General features: G+C 41.0%; 1 protein-coding gene across 1 annotated transcript; it reads right to left on the bottom strand.

Annotated features, from left to right (window-relative positions):
• Positions 1-422: 422 nt before the first annotated feature.
• TMEM41A (transmembrane protein 41A) lies at positions 423-16,161 on the bottom strand. The gene is made up of 6 exons (XM_078865919.1): positions 15,946-16,161; positions 12,172-12,329; positions 10,562-10,715; positions 8,002-8,163; positions 6,417-6,555; positions 423-4,073 (listed from the first exon to the last, which is right to left on the bottom strand). Exons 2-6 carry the CDS (start codon positions 12,273-12,275, stop codon positions 3,847-3,849), a joined length of 786 nt encoding a protein of 261 aa, XP_078722045.1. The 5' UTR covers positions 12,276-12,329; positions 15,946-16,161; the 3' UTR covers positions 423-3,846.
• Between the last annotated feature and the right edge of the window lie 96 nt (positions 16,162-16,257).

The raw sequence follows: 16,257 nt of genomic DNA on the forward strand, positions 1-16,257 counted from the left end.
AGACATCTGTACAAATTAATTACTGTTATGAACACAGTGGAGGTCTGTGTTGTAGGTTATTGTCAAATGTGTATATAATTAACTTAAGGAAGACATTCATTGCATGATCTCACTGTATCCAATACAAAATAAACTTGAGAAAATACATGTTGTCTCTTGCATTTCAATAACGTGGATCCATTTCCTTCAGGTGTTCATTGAAATTAGGAATTATAGCACTGCATTGTATAAACAAATGCCAGTCCCGTCCGACGTGGTTCTAATCCATGGCTAGGCATGACGACGTACTGGCCTCGACTGACATACGATGTAATGCATTACATCTTCATTCACAAGTTATGCAGTACCTGTGTACCGTGAATACTGTGTTCAACTCTCTCTGGATGTTCATGGACCCGTAAGACAACTCCGAGACAGCCGGAAAAATTAATACTCTGTTCATTTATTTGGCACTGAAATTCCCCAGCAACTTGAACCGCTTTGCATCACATCTCATACATTAGGGCACCCCCAGTGGCAGCTGTCACTGTGCAGCACGAGGCAACTCGGCACTGGCCTGCAAAATGGGCAATTGCCAGTAGGGGGTAATGAATGCTCGGTGTAATCCCAATTGTGAGTACAATAAAAACAATTTGCATCGTTATACAGTTCTTAAAAAACGCGAATAGCATTCCATATATTTCCGATGTTTTCATGTGCAAGATCTCTTAAGAGGGTGACAATACACCTAAATAAAGTGCAGTCAAAATTATAACAATCATGTTTCAATAAACTACCATTAAAATGTATAAGGCATAAAGTTATTTGGCATTCAACTAAGCTGGCATTTCACTTCGCAGTATAATTTATTTGAATTGCATAATAGATGACAATGATTCTTGAAACAATTTAATTGGCAGCTACGTTATGGCAGCGCCAGGAATCTGGTCTCTAAAACACAGGAAACTCACAGCAGTGCAAGTGTGATGACAATTTACTTCACAAATTTCCAACCACATCAAATATCTGTTTGCTTCATGCGGCTATTATTTTTGCAGAGGTATATACATTGTATTGAAATGTATTTGATTAATCATTTGGAATACATTATTTCAATCGTGAAGTTTCTGCTCTCATGGATTGGCAAGCGGAATTTTTTTTATATTTCGTATTTTTAATCTAGTATACTGTCAATAATAGAAAATAACCGTAATAGTTGAATTAATGTCATTCGTAGTTGTTGTTTTGTATTCTGGAAACATTTAAATCCTATGTGTTTTACAGTGTTTACCAAAACAAGGCTTAGGAAAAACTCAACAAGTATCATGTGTATTACATATATAATCTTCAAAGTATTAAATCATAAAGTAAGAATTTGAATACAGTAATTGTTTAATAAAATTAATTAAATCACGATGTTTCGGGCGCAACACAAGCGTCCGTCATCAGGTGGGACAACCACAGCAAGAAATAATTGCTGAAGTGGGCCTACTTTATTTAATTTCTTTTATTTTATACCTACGTGACTTTACCGAAAGAACCAACGAGTATGGACCCCTGCAGTCACGAAAACTTAAAATCTAGATAGGAGGATTTATTTAATTTTCATTTGACCACAACTATATTTGGTTTTGGTTTTACTTTGGCTTAGGTAAACCCCATTGAATAATTAATGCTTATTTTCGATTTAGACCTGGTTACACCAGACACCTGGTTACAGCAACGAACCAAGAACAATAAAGATTCAACTGTACATGGTCAAGTTTCTAATGACAAAGTCGTGCAATCAACATGGTATGAGGACAACGAAATACAAGGCTAGAATAACGCTTCACAAACAAAAACTATGATAACTTACATTTTCAAACCACATACACTTGAAAGTAAATCTGAGATCCAAGTGATTTAATGTAGGACAAGGAAGTTTAGATCCCAAACAATTTCACTCGGTTATTCCAGACCTGAGGGACCACCACATATAATTTAAATACGTACCCTATTATGCTTTCCAAAATTAAATGTAATGTCTGAAATAGTAGTGTAATATTCTTGGTTCTTTCGGTAAAGTCACGTAGAAGGGAAATAAAATAATAATACAAATATAAAACAATAAAATTATCACGACGATTCGACTGCAACACAAGCAATCATCATCAGGTGCGGAATCCACAGCAAGAAAATTTAAAATTTGATTGCTGTGGATTTCAAATTTTCTTGCTGTGGATTTCACACCTGATGATGATTGCTTGTGTTGCAGTCGAAACGTCGTGAGAAGTTTATTGTTTAATATTTTTATTATTTTATTCTTTCCCTTCTACGTGACTTTACCGAAAGAACCAAGAATATGAATCCCTGCAGTCACGAAAGCTTTAAATCAAAATTTAGTAGTGAAATGCCAATGTGAGTAGTCAAGCGTCAGTCAGAGGAGTTAAAATCAGGAATAATTAAAAAACAAAGATTTAAGAAAGCAATGCAATTTTCACGCCCATTAGTAAACAAGAGTTTCAGAACATTTGCTGTAAACAAGTTTTTCATGGCACCCTGCATCTGGTATGGATTCCACATGCACAAGTACAGAAAACAAAAAGTGGATTTGGAAATCTTAATTTAGGAGCTTTCGTGACTGCAGGAATTATTCTTTGGTTCTTTTCGGTTAAGTCACGTCTAAAAATAAAATAATAAATTAAAATAAAATAACATATTGTGACGTTTCGATTGCAACACAAGCAATCATCATCAGGCATAAAAGAAATCGCAACAAAAATCTAACTAGAAAAAACTATAGACAGACATACAAGCAGACAGACATCACAACGGCACACAGAGAGAGGAGCAAGCTGACAACGCGGCACGGGCACGCAAGCCTGAAAATTAGGAGGCAGGCACACGAAAATTAAATAACCAAGTAAAATATCGAAATGTAATGTAATACAACACAGAGAGTCGGTTAACACACAATTAACGCATAGCCTGGTTGATTACGTGTTTCAAAATTTGCTAAGTTAGAATTTTAAGTGTGAGCAACGAATTGCGACCACCAAATCTGAGACAATTCAATGAATCTTTGAGGCAACACATAATTACACCCCCTCACAGCCCGAATTCTTATATAATACACTTGGTTGAAATTTGAGTGCAAAATTAGTCATACATTCCAAGTATCATACTTGTTTACATTTATAAATGTAAAAAAAACCCCTTTCAATTATTTACGTCTTAAAATCATATGTAGTTTGCATATGCACAGATACATACACAGTGTGTGAATATACAGTATCAGGTCAAACATATTGAGAATGTGATAATAAAGTTGTTCAAACTCCTAAGCTTATCTTGAATTCACAGTTTTATGTATTAATCACATACTATTCTATAGTAACATGAGCTGATGTGTACAGTGACAAATGCAATAATTGTTAAATGTGAAGAGTATAGTACATACACGTTTTTATTGTCACGTTCTCAATGATTTTTGACTGTCCATTCCAGCCAATACTGCTCGAGTAACTACTGTGCATCTGTGCCATTTCAAAATTAAAACCAACGACCATCTGCCACAAGCGATGCGTTTGCAGAAGCCACCTTGCAGAAGCTCACAGTTTCCTTCAAATCACGATTCCTTGCTCAGTATTCCAAACAATCCCTCTTTCGTTTCATTCTCATTCTACAAAATTAGACACTCTCATCACCAATGTCAGAATCCATTTGGGCTACAAATCTAAATTACATTCAGTTGCGAGACTAGTACCCTCAGAGTACAGAATAGGTTTAACCTCCATAGAGGCAATGCCGCCTATTTGTTTTGGCATTTGGTTTCAAAGGTGGAGGAAACAATGGTAGGAGAGGGTGACAAGGAAGAGTCTAATTTTATTTGGATTTGTGTGTCTCGATGGACAGGCCATTGTCAGTTTCCCCGGCGAGAGGTTTGAGTCGCCTGTGGCTGTAACGCTGGATGAGAGCTCCGGGCATCAGAGCCGCAAGCGCAATGGCCAGCAGCTGCAGCATGGTCGCCCAGGAGAAGACGTCATCCAGGGAAGACACCTCGGACAGGATGCAACCCGCCTGCACGCAGATAAAGTTGTATGGCAGCAGGCCTGCGGAACAATTATGGAGAATTGTATCCACTCGTTAAAATCCGTTTGGGATGGTATGGTGTACATCAAAGTGCCAGACCCAATGCTTTGTAGACGTTGATGTAAAACATTTCTTCCATGAAGATCTAACAGAAATATTCAGATGGATCGAAGCAGCAATACCAGCTAAATAAAAAGAACCACGGTGGAAATTTGTTCAGCCACGTCATCACTAATGAGCTGATAAAACAGACATAAGATGATGGTTCCTTCCTTCATGCCCCTCCCTATACATTACTGCAAAGGTTTACATAACAAATAGGAATGACAAATGATGACCTATAGCGAAAGCATGCTTCCGATGATTAGAATTACTGATATTGACTAAAACTGTGGACTTGTTTGTTTTTATACATTGCTGATCAATCTCAAAAGTGACAGAGAGATAAAATCCTGAAAAACACCGAAAAACCTGTGTGCTAACGATGATGAATATAACAGCTAAAGTCGAACAAATAACCACGTAAAAATAACAAGCATAGAATAAAAAATAGGGTAAAGATTAAAAGCGTTGTACTAAATGATGACACTAATGTTGAATGAAAGAAAGAAACCACCCAAAACAGAAACTGGTGATATATTATTCAAAATATTAAAGGAACAAAGTTGCATGGCAACGTATCAGTTCAAAACTGCTGCAAAAAATTACATCAGGTGGCTGGAGCTAACACGGCTGAAAACCTGAGTTTGAATCCAGGTTTCAGTCAACTGTGATTAAACCGGGTTCTCAAGTGAAGCAAAGTGGTGGTCTTAGTTAAGTCACAAAAATATATTCTCATTATATTTGTTTTTTCATTTAATTAGCCTTATTCAAGCTCTAAAACTGAACATTCTCAATGTTGTTGATATGCGATGAACAATATTTAGAGAGCGTTAAAAGATGTTCCCTACGTACGGATAAAAAGGTCTAAATTTATTTTGAATCAGGTCTAATGACGTAACTTCAGAATTACTTATTTGAATTAATCTTCAAGGTCAGTCCTCTCGCACAAGACAAATGCACTGCTAGCTGCAGAATTCTGAAAGGAAATTCCTTTATTTAAAATGACGAGGATCGGACAATCGAAATATAATTGGTGGGAATGTCTTTTCAGAAAGCGATTGTTTTCTGAAACCCTGTCTAACTGCCTCCATAAAAGAGCGCCGGGTTTGAAGTTCACGATCTAGTGCTGACCTACGTTGGCCTGACCTGGCCAAGCCCTCGAGATGTATTGGCTGTCATGGTGTGTAGACGCCACGAGAGCGGTGCTCCTGAATTTGCCTTTCAGTTATTTATTTCTAAGCTTACTCGTAGAGAACATGTTGCTGTGCAATGGAAAATAATTATCATACTCTCCTCACAATCCTGTACTCCGAACACCAAAATATGTCATGCATCCAAAAATGGGAGGGGTGGGGCTGGGTGGAGAGGGGAGGGTGGGGAGGGGCTGGGTGGAGAGGGTGGGGAGGGGCTGGGTGGGGAGGGTGGGGAGGGGCTGGGCCGGGGGGTGGGGAGGGGCTGGTCACCCCGTGGTGCCCTTATAAAACTCAACGTTTAACCTACTCACGCCGGCTTGTGCCCGCCCTCACAGTCGCTGTGCAATGGAAAATAACTATCGTACTTATATTTGCGGAATACACCACGCCGCCGTTGACCCTGGCCATTGAACGAGCAACCCAACGTTCCTACCAGCTCCCTCCGCAGGAATGTGTTAGCCATTGTAAAAGGAACCGTGTCAATCTTTTCTATTCGTTACTCCCACCTCTTCGGTGTCGCGATCTATTGTAATTATTTGCCTTCCAAACGTCTTCTCCCGTTGAAATTCAATTCAATGGGTTTTTTTGTTGCGCGGAAAATCCCATTCAGCCAGTTACGCAGCGAGTTGCGGTTGTAACGCCCGCAGAAGCCACTCGCAGCAGAGTTATTGTTGGGGTGAAGAGCGCAGCCAGCCAGGAAACTCGAGGCACATTTTTTTAAAATGTTTGTACTGGACATATGCATTGTTTCATTAACATAAGTACACTCAAGAGCATCAAATTGTGCATTTGAAAATGTATTATTTTATTCAATGTAAATGCAATTGATATTCTTGTGCTAACTTTATGCTCGTAAAGTATACATAACCGTACGAGATGGAAAAAATATAAATATGAACACGACAGTAAAAATAACGCAAAAAAATAATCCACTCTTTGATCGATGTATGACCAAAACATTCTGATTATTTGTGGAACCAATGAGGAATGAAACCTTACAGTTGTAATATTTTAATATTTGTATGTATTGTGTGGCTTATTTTAAGCTCAGTCATCGGCCTTGCTTACCTATTAGTACCGAGCAGAAGAAATGCTTGATGGGAATGTTAATGATGGGAGCTGTGATGTTCAAAAACCAGTTTGGGGACATTGGGAAGAACCTCAGGAAGAGCAGAAAGAAGAACAAGCTCTCACGGTTTTCTTCCACCTTGAAATACACACAATTACAAACACACAATTAACATCTATTTAAAACAAACGTACAAGTGTGAAACCACATGCTAATTATTCTGTGTTGTTTTAACGAATGCATTTCATGGACTCAATTAATTAGTCAGTTGCAGCAATGGAGACTTGCATATATGCATGAATTATGTACAATTCATTTTAGTGACAGCTACACATTTATAATCAAGGCCGTTTAATGGTGGGCTATAATCAAGGCCTTTTAGTGGTGGGCAGCTGTGCAAATTTAGCAAAATACCAGAGTACTGGCAAAGTAAGAGTGCTTCACTGGGTTTTTCTATGTCAATAATTGATTTGTATCCATTTGCCTAAGGCATAATCTTCATGGCTCAGCAAATGAAGATCCTTCTTTGCTGATCATGAGGGTTGGACCATTGGTATCCAAATACAGGCGGTCTCCGGTTTAAGACGGTCCGATTTACGAAGATCCACATTTTTGACGTTTATCCTCGCAGAGGCTTGTCATCCTCGCAGTGCTTTAGCTAAGCATTGAACAAAGACAGTCACTGCAACGCACGCTTTCAGATGCGCTTCTGTGGTCATCTGGAATGCTCTTCCTTCTGATATTAGAAAGCCACTGGAGCGATGCCCTTTTAAATCTGCATTGAAAGCTCATTGGTTAAGAACTGCTTTTTGTGTTAAGTTTGTTGTCTTTCTCCCGCACCTCCGATTAGCACGGTTGGCTACGTACCGTGAAAAAGAAGTACATACAAACATAATGCCACCATCAATTTAAGACGCAGAAACTTGATTTACGACACATCTTCTGACATGACTCCCAACACATTTGAACAGTCAGTCTGGCTTCTGATGTGACTTCGCGTGGAACTTTTGTTATTTTTGAGTGTTTTTGTAGAAAATTTATATATTAAACCCTAATAAATATGACTGATAAAAGCAGAAACACAAGTGATGTGTCTACTGTTTATATTATGGGAAATAGAGTCAGATTTACAACAATCCAATTTATGACAGGGTTTCCAGGAAAGCATTGTGTCCCAAAAGCGAGGGGTGCCTGCAATTATTTTAAACGAAATAGTTGTTTGTAGTAACATGATGGTTAAGACAACACAGTCCAACAACAAGAGCCATGGATATTTTAAGAACAATTATAACAAAACGCAAACAATGTTTACGCTGACATACTTTATAAAATAATATCACACATGGCTCCAAAGAAGTTGGCTAAATTTAAAAGCATTTTTAATAAACAAAAAAAATAGACAGTAATGTTACATGTTACATTTGCTCGTCAAGTTGTATCATGCAGCTCAATTGGCTACAGTCTGGTGTAGTGATCAGTTGTCAACAAAAAATACGTTTTCATGTAACGTTACATAAAATAAAATGCTGCAAAGTGTCATCTCTCATTACACTTCAGTGATTGACTGGCTTTAGTCATGCTCACCTTTTTCTGCAATGCCTCGACTTTGCTTGGGAATTTGCTGATGATGATTTGTTTACCGAATAAGCGGGACAGTAAGTAGCAGCAGGTAGCCCCACAGGCTGTGAGCAAACAGCAGAGGGGCAGACCTCGCCAAAAGCCAAAGAGCGCGCCTCCCAGGACGTTCTTGCCAACACACACACACACACACCGCCCGCCACCAGTGTTACATTAATATGAGTAGATTTGATCCAAACAGACTCAAGAGTTGCACAAGGCTTTCATTAATAAAAATACAGCCAGTGTGCCTAAGGGGCAGATAACATTTGATGCTGAATCATTCCAGCAGAAGGAATGAGATGTACAGTCTGTCTGAATTATGAATCTTCCAAATGTACAATGTGGACAAATGCATGTGACATGTTTACTAACCTCGTTAAGAATTATACATTTAATTTAAAAGTATTACTAAGCCCAGTCTACATAACGAAAGGAGCCATCAGTAGTAGTGGGCTAAAATGAGATTGACACTTGGAGGCATAAGTGCATGCATGTATGTGTACCCGTGTGTGCCTGTATGACCAATAGGGAGCCATCTCTTGACCACACATGGGCATTGATCAGCCTCCAATTGTATCTGTACTAGATGGAAATTCCCCCGGCACTGCCATGGAAATATTCTTGAACTACGTGGTTTAAAAATATATAAAATAATGTAGGAGCCAGAGGACATCCTTGTTGCACCAAAAGGTAAACAGGGAATGGCTCTGACCCCTGGCCACATATCTTTACCTGGGCCTGCCCACCATCATGAAGGTCCGTAATGATTATGGCCAGAGAGTCAGACACTACAAAAGCACACAGAAGAACCCAGAGCCCTGACCTATTGATGATATTATAGGCCTTGACCAGGTCAATAAAGCAAGATGTAATTCCTATTGGAATTCCCTACACCTCTGCTGTAGCAGATGTACAGAGAATATGGCATCTGTGCAGCACCGCCCCGGCCTGAAACCACATTGGGGCTCCGCAAGCCTCTCCTCAGCCTATCTGACAAGGTGATGTCGATTAATCTTTTCCAGGACCTCTCCTGTCCAGTGGTCCAAACTGTTGTAATAATGTCATATAGGGCAGTCTGCACACAAACACCACCCTCCCTCAGCAGCTTTCCTGGTCTCAGACTATGGATTGCCATCCGTGCATCAACAGATGGCACCTCAGCCAGCCACTCACAGGGGTGACTACTTCTTCTTCTTTCAATATTTGAGGCACTGCAGTTCCAGCAGGGTCATCCCCACCTTGCCCCATAATGGACTTGCCGATGACTGGGTACCAGCGGTGTCAAGATCGGTCTCTGTGGAGGAGGCTCGTGAAGGAGGCTACTGGGCAGTTGGAGGCAGTTGCCCTCCAACAACAGCGGAGGGCAAAAAAGCGGCACTCACAACAAGTGGAGTGCCAGGCAGCTAAAACACAGCACGTTGGCACAGTAGTGGGGACAGGTGGTGCATCTGCCAGTCATCTCGGTCTGTAAATCCTAGTTCTGTCTTGTGACCGCCTGTCAGCGGGCCTTCGACACTTCACATGGTCTCAAAGTGCACTTAGCCTGGCACAAGCGTCGTGGTGATGTCACCACCACTTAGTGGCGAATGGCTGTTGTTGTTGTTGTGCCTGTGTGCTGGCAGTGCAGTGGTTGCCGTGGCATGCGTACATCAGTATAGTACTGGCCTCACCACTCCCGAATTACGAGCAATAATGTCGCGATTAGCGTGCTGCAATACGTACCCAGCCACCGAGTTCAATTCCCGCTCATGGCCAACACCAGTGACAATTATCTAAACCAGTCCTGGGCCTCCCCTAAGTCGACTCAGCCTTAAATGAGTACCTTGTTGCAATGCGTAAACATTGCCACTGGGGAGAAAAAGGCAGCCAGGCATGATGCTGGTCACTCACCCCCCCCACCCCATTTGCTGCACTTGCCTTCAAAAGTGCTCGCTAACGACACTTGTCCCAAAAGTCTGTTAAGGCTATACAGGAAATCTTTGTCTTTGTTTGTGCCTGTGTGCTGGCAGTGTTGGTGCAGTAGTTGCAGTGGCATGCATACATCAGCATTGGGGATACAAGTTCAGCCAGGTATGGTACTGGCCTCATCGCTCCCTTGTGTTTTACCAGCCTTAACAGGTTCCTGTTAGCAGCATTTGCCCAAACAGTCTGTGTGGCTATATAAAGACCTTCATGTGTGTCTGTGGGGTACAGTGGTGTAGCAGTTCATCCACTGCACTACGATCATGACAACCCAAGCTTGAATTAATGGGACACTGGGTATTAACTAATCCCTGGCTTCTTCTAGGTCAACTAAGACTTAAAATGAATATCTAGTGGATTGTGAGAACATTTATCTTGGGAACACAAAGGCAGGCATTGACCACATCACCACATTGTTAACACCAACCTCAATAGATGTGCAATAACAGCACTTGCCATGTTCTTTTAATGCTAATTGTGAGATATTAATATTTTTAAAGCATGTGTTGATAGGGCATTGTGGCTATATGGGAGCATTTGTTAAAAGTATAAGCCGACTCACCAGAAATACGGAGCCAGGGATGGCGAAGGTCTGCTTGTACAAATAAGCAGAGCAGAAGAGCAGCAACACATAGCCTGTCTGCTCGGCCTTGTAAGAGTTGAGCACCTTCGCCAGCTGCTGCAGCTCCTCCAAGTTTGATGGGAAGCTTATGGCACTGCCATAGGGCATAATACAATAAAGGTTCATGTACTACACAGGGTTACGTGGTCATACTTCAATATGCTATTGAGTGTGGGTTAGTAAAGGTGGTGAGCATAGATGGCGAAAAACTGTAGCGTGGGGAGACACTCATTTGAGGGAGGATTAACATAAGGACTAAACATGTGCATAGCACCATGCAGGATGGGTTAGAAATCTCAATATCCATTTTACATGAATCTACTGGACATATAAGGGGACTTATTACCCACCCTGTACATGATATTAAACATTCAGAGCGTTGTTGTGGAAATGTGTATTTTTAACTAACTTGCAAGAACCATACAATTCACTAGTGCCCTGCAGAATGAATTGACTTGTTTTAAAGCGGAATATATTATTTCAAGAAGTTTATTGCAAAATTAGCACTGTGCTTCAGAACAAGCCTACTAATGTGGAATTTGTTGTTGGTACCTTGTTCTCAAAAAACATGCAGAGGTGCAACATTTTAAATGAATTTGGGAGCTCCCTTTTCAGGGGCTTTGTACTACCAAGAGCCTCAAAATTATTTTAATTTACATATCTTTTTTGATTAGGCGCAATTCACAATTAGTATCGGGGCTGAACAAAGATCATGTAGCAAAATATTGTCAATGCAAATTCGTACAAGTGACATTTCTTATTTTCATAAAATGAGAACTAATCTATTTAGTACAGTGATTCTCAGCCTTCTTTGGCCACTGTTGTACTCCTTGTTAAATTGTTTCAACCGAGTAACCCCCTTGCCTGACCCAAAATGGTTCTGAGAAATAAACGTATGAATAAGGAACATCAATATTTTAACTAATTGTCAATTTTGTGAAGTGTTCTAACTAGTTAGTAACGATCAGCGAATAAAAACCATATCAACGGATGCTCTGCATGCATGACGTAATTTGTTCACACTCACTGGTTACTCTTAGAAACCACATTGTTTACGGGCAATGAATTTAGAACGCTCTCGGTTACCATATGGATCCATATTGGCATTGTGTGCATAAGTTCAAATATATATATTTTAAAGCACAAAAAATCTGCATTAACACATTATACAATAACAAAATAAATTTCGATTTAAAGCTTTCGTGACTGCAGGGATTCATCTTCTTGGTTCTTTCGGTAAAGTCAAGTAGAAGGGAAATAATAAAATAATAAAAATAAAACATAATAAAATAATTTTCACGACGTTTCGGCCACAACGCAAGCAGCCGTCCTCAGGTGAAGAACAGGTCTGTCGGAAAGACAGTGTCTGAATTCATTCAGACCTGTTCTTCACCTGAGGACGGCTGCTTGTGTTATTTTATTATTTCCCTTCTACGTGACTATACCGAAAGAACCAAGAAGAAGAACAAAATATTAAAGGCGAACGCTTTGGGCACTGCCTCCAGTGTGATTATGAATTACAAAAACATGAGCCTGGGTTCCACACTGACTCGGTCGTGTTGGAGAAGCCGGGCGGCTTGGAGGACAGTTGGTAGAGAGCACCGCTTGCCAGGGCAAACATGAGCAGGGGACCCAAGTAGTATCCCAGTGACATCCTCCTCCCCCTTCTCTCCCTTCTGCCGGCCTTCTTGAGACCCTGCTGCTGCTGCTGCATCGACAACAGACACCATGACTGTTAATGTTACGCCAATAATGAAAGCAGACAATGCTGATATGCATTAAAGGAAATAACTACTGCCAGAGAATATATTTTAATCACGTCATATTACTGTATGGCATAGTGCATTTGCCATACACTTACACATGTAACCACACACGCATATGCAGGTATGGCGAATGTATACTGTTGAGTGCTATATATTATCAGGCCACAATCTGCTGAATGTGACCTTGATAAATAATGTGTTCAAATGAATGCCGGTGAGCAGTTTCAAAATCATCCTAATAATACAGTATATGACGTGGGATATTGAATAATTAAATTATTGTACAATATTGATGGTTTTAGAACGTATGGATTTCTTATGGAATACAGTAAGTCATTGTATCACACACACAAATAGGAATGCTGTGGACTGAAGTTAGTAAGAGTATGTCCACCACCCCAAGTTACTCTGATAATTTCCCCATAATTATAATAAACGAGGACACATTTTTTATCTGCATTATAGTCCTAAGTGTTGGATGTCCCTGCCGAAGTAAAAAAAGCCATCTCATGATTAGACTACCATGATTACCCACGTCTTTAAAGTGTAATAAATTAAATGTATGTCCCAAATCGTGGAACTGCCTCGCTGGGAAATATTGCTGCAGAAGGCTCACACAGGCTGGTGAACGAAACATTTTACAACATTTTAATTTACGTTGTAAAACAAACTCGTTAACGTTTGTAAAAGTTGGAAGTGTTGTGGCTTGGCTCTCCAACACACCGGTTAGTGCTGTACGAGTGACGAATTGGCACGTTCTATTTATGTGACAACCCTTACTAGTTGGCTGTGTCAAGTGGTGGCGGGTTTTAACGACATATTTATATATTTACACGATCTAACCCAAAACACCTCTATTATGGACCGTTTATGTTGATTTACCTACAGTAGATCTTTTCTACCTGCTTTCCACACCAGTCCTGTGAACGGTATATTATATATATGTATGCACAGATGTGGTGTATCTGTAAATACTATACACTACAGGTTAATTTAAGTTATTTAAAACAACTTAAACCGCACTGCAGTGATAACAATAATCTTGATTTGAAGCTTTCGTGACTGCAGGAATCCATACTCTTTGGTTCTTTCGGTAAAGTCACGTTAGGTATAAGTTAAAATAAATCACGACGTTTCGATCGCAACACAAGCGGTCGTCTTCAGGCGGACAAAAATATAATCCAGCAGTGGAACTGCTGAACCATACCTATGTGACTTTACTGAAAGAACCAAAGAGTATGATGACATTAAGTTGTGTTATTCAATTGGGATTATATTCAGCAGCAATTGCCCCCATCCCCCATTGGCCACTCATGCTCCAGTGTCACTCTTGTGAATGAGATTCATCCTGGTCCTGGTCTCTTTAAGATTTCTCCCATGCCTGTCAACCCATGCAGTTTACCCGTATTCTTGTACAGGGAAATTGAGTTTTCAGGTCCATACGACGTGCATCCCACTGGGATTTTTGCACACAGTGTTGGTGTACGGTGCTTTTTTTGCAATATTTTGCTGTCTTTTCTTGGATTTTCTGTTTGCACATAGTCACTTTAAGATGTTTTCTTGTTCATGTTTGTTTTTGTTTGCTGCTGTTGCAGCCGATTCAAGAGCCGAATGGCTCACAGGGCTATACCTAATAAATGAAACTTGAAACTTGAAACGTACAGTCGTTTCAATACGGGCAAATTTTTTTTTGTCAATTTGTGTTTCTCCCTTGTGATGGGACTTTGTAGGATGAACGTTGAGATTTATAAGGGTCACGGGGTGACCAATAAGGTCGGAATTGGTCTGTAATAAGGTCGTCACTGATAAGGGGTTGAAAGGTATGGACTTCTCACCTGGTGAAATAAAATACACTTGAAACGTGTCGTTGTACACCGACTCTCATTGTATGCATGACACCATTAATGTATGAAAAAACAAGAACACAAACATGCTCTGATAATTATATATGCATTGTCTTTGAAACTGCCTGGTCTACACCAGTGACAGTCTTCTTTAGAGCTTAGTCTCACCAGTGTCATACCAGAGAACGCAAAAAGGTGGACAGTACCAGGGCAATGCACTATCAGGGCATTTATAGCTCGTCTTTTGGCGTTGTTCTCTGTTCTGACACTGGTGAGACTTTGGTCCTAGAGAAGGCTGGCTGTCTCTGGTGTAGGCCAATCAGTTTAAAACACAATGTCACATATTACCAGAGCATGTTTGTTTGTAACCACAAGTACGTGTGGGTAATGCAAACGTGATTCCTTGCAAATGGGGTTTATATTTGGTGTTTGAACACCGAAACACCTGCTTTATTGCCAGAGAGGGTAAAACCTATTTCTTTAATACTTTGATACTGGCAAAAAAAAATTGGTTCCAAACTAATCTGATTTTTGTCATACTTTACGGCGAGCTGAGAGCCCTGATGTCAATCTCATGCGGACTCGCGGGCTGATTGTAGAGGGTGCTTCAACAAAACATGTGAACACTTCTGAGAAATTTGCAAAAATACTACAAACACATTCCTGCGGAGGGAGTTGGTAGGAACGCTGGGTTGCTCGGTCAATGGCCAGGGTCAACTGCGGCGTGGTGTATCCCGCAAATATGCCCGACACAAGCCGGCGTGAGTAGGTTAAACGTTGCGTTTTATAAGGGCACCACGGGGTGACCAGCCCCTCCCCACCCAGCCCCTCCCACCCCCCACCCAGCCCCTCCCCACCCTCTCCACCCTCCCCTCCCCTCCCCACCCAGCCCCTCCCTGCACGTGTCTGTTGTTGTCGTATTCTCAAATCTTGTAACTAAATTTTAACCCACTTCCCAATGTGGTATCGACTGCAAACTTCGTATACTTATGTCTTACTGATGGCAATACTATATTCCATCATTAAAAATAAAAACAAATATTTTTAAACCATCATTTGTATATGTTATGTTTCGGCTTGGCTCTAATTGTCCACGCTCAACTTGACGTTGGCTGTAAATCATTGAAGCGTGTTTAAAAAAAGATATTTTAAATATTAATTATTTCCATTAAAAACGATAGTTCCGTATAAGTGTTGATGTGTTGTTGAAGCACCCTGCACTTTGACCACACTTCGCCACGGCGAGCAGTGTCGGCTTGGTGAACGCGCGCGGCGTTGGCTCGGGGGCGCATAGAAGTTCCGTACAACCCCGCTCGCCGCTTCACTGACCTCTGCTGCCTGGCACGTCCACGTGACCTGCACGGTTAGAAGCCCAGCAAACGATAATTCTGATACAATTGTGCACAGTATTGTATCGATGCAACGTTTACATATACACACACACAGAGAGACTTTACTGTACATCATAACATTACCCACGTTGTGTGCTGTAGTCGGCGTGAAGCGTTAACCCTTCACTTAATGTGAACTCGTGTGCCCTGGCCACCGTGTGGTTCGATATGGGTTTCAAAAGGGGGTGGGCAAAGAACACAGAATAACCTTGTTACCACACACACACAGCTTGAAACAATACACGCAAAACCAGCGCCCGAGGTACGATGCTGGTTTGCCATAGCCACTGTGTGGTGGTCAAACCGAGCATCGAATGACTTACCTCTGTGTGTGTGTGTGAGAATAATGGTCCGTCTCACTGCGCTGGGGTTAAGAATCGATGTCTCGTCTTTCCGTTTACGTTAAGGTCTCTCGATCTTTTCTTATAACATGACACCGGCATGGGGCGGAAGCGCTCGGGTTAAAGTGCAGCGACGAGTGATAATGCACGAACGTTGGTAAGGCTCAAGAGCTTCCCCTTGTGGTTCGTTGTGTGAACTGCAAGGGGCAAGTTGATGCCACGTGTGTTGTATTTTACTGGTAGGAACCACCTGGTTCAACCAGCCCACAGGGGATTATTGTGTCCGTCCGTCCG

The sequence above is a fragment of the Lampetra fluviatilis genome, chromosome 21 (genome assembly GCF_964198595.1).
Source record: "Lampetra fluviatilis chromosome 21, kcLamFluv1.1, whole genome shotgun sequence".
Classification (NCBI taxonomy): Eukaryota; Metazoa; Chordata; class Hyperoartia; order Petromyzontiformes; family Petromyzontidae; genus Lampetra; species Lampetra fluviatilis.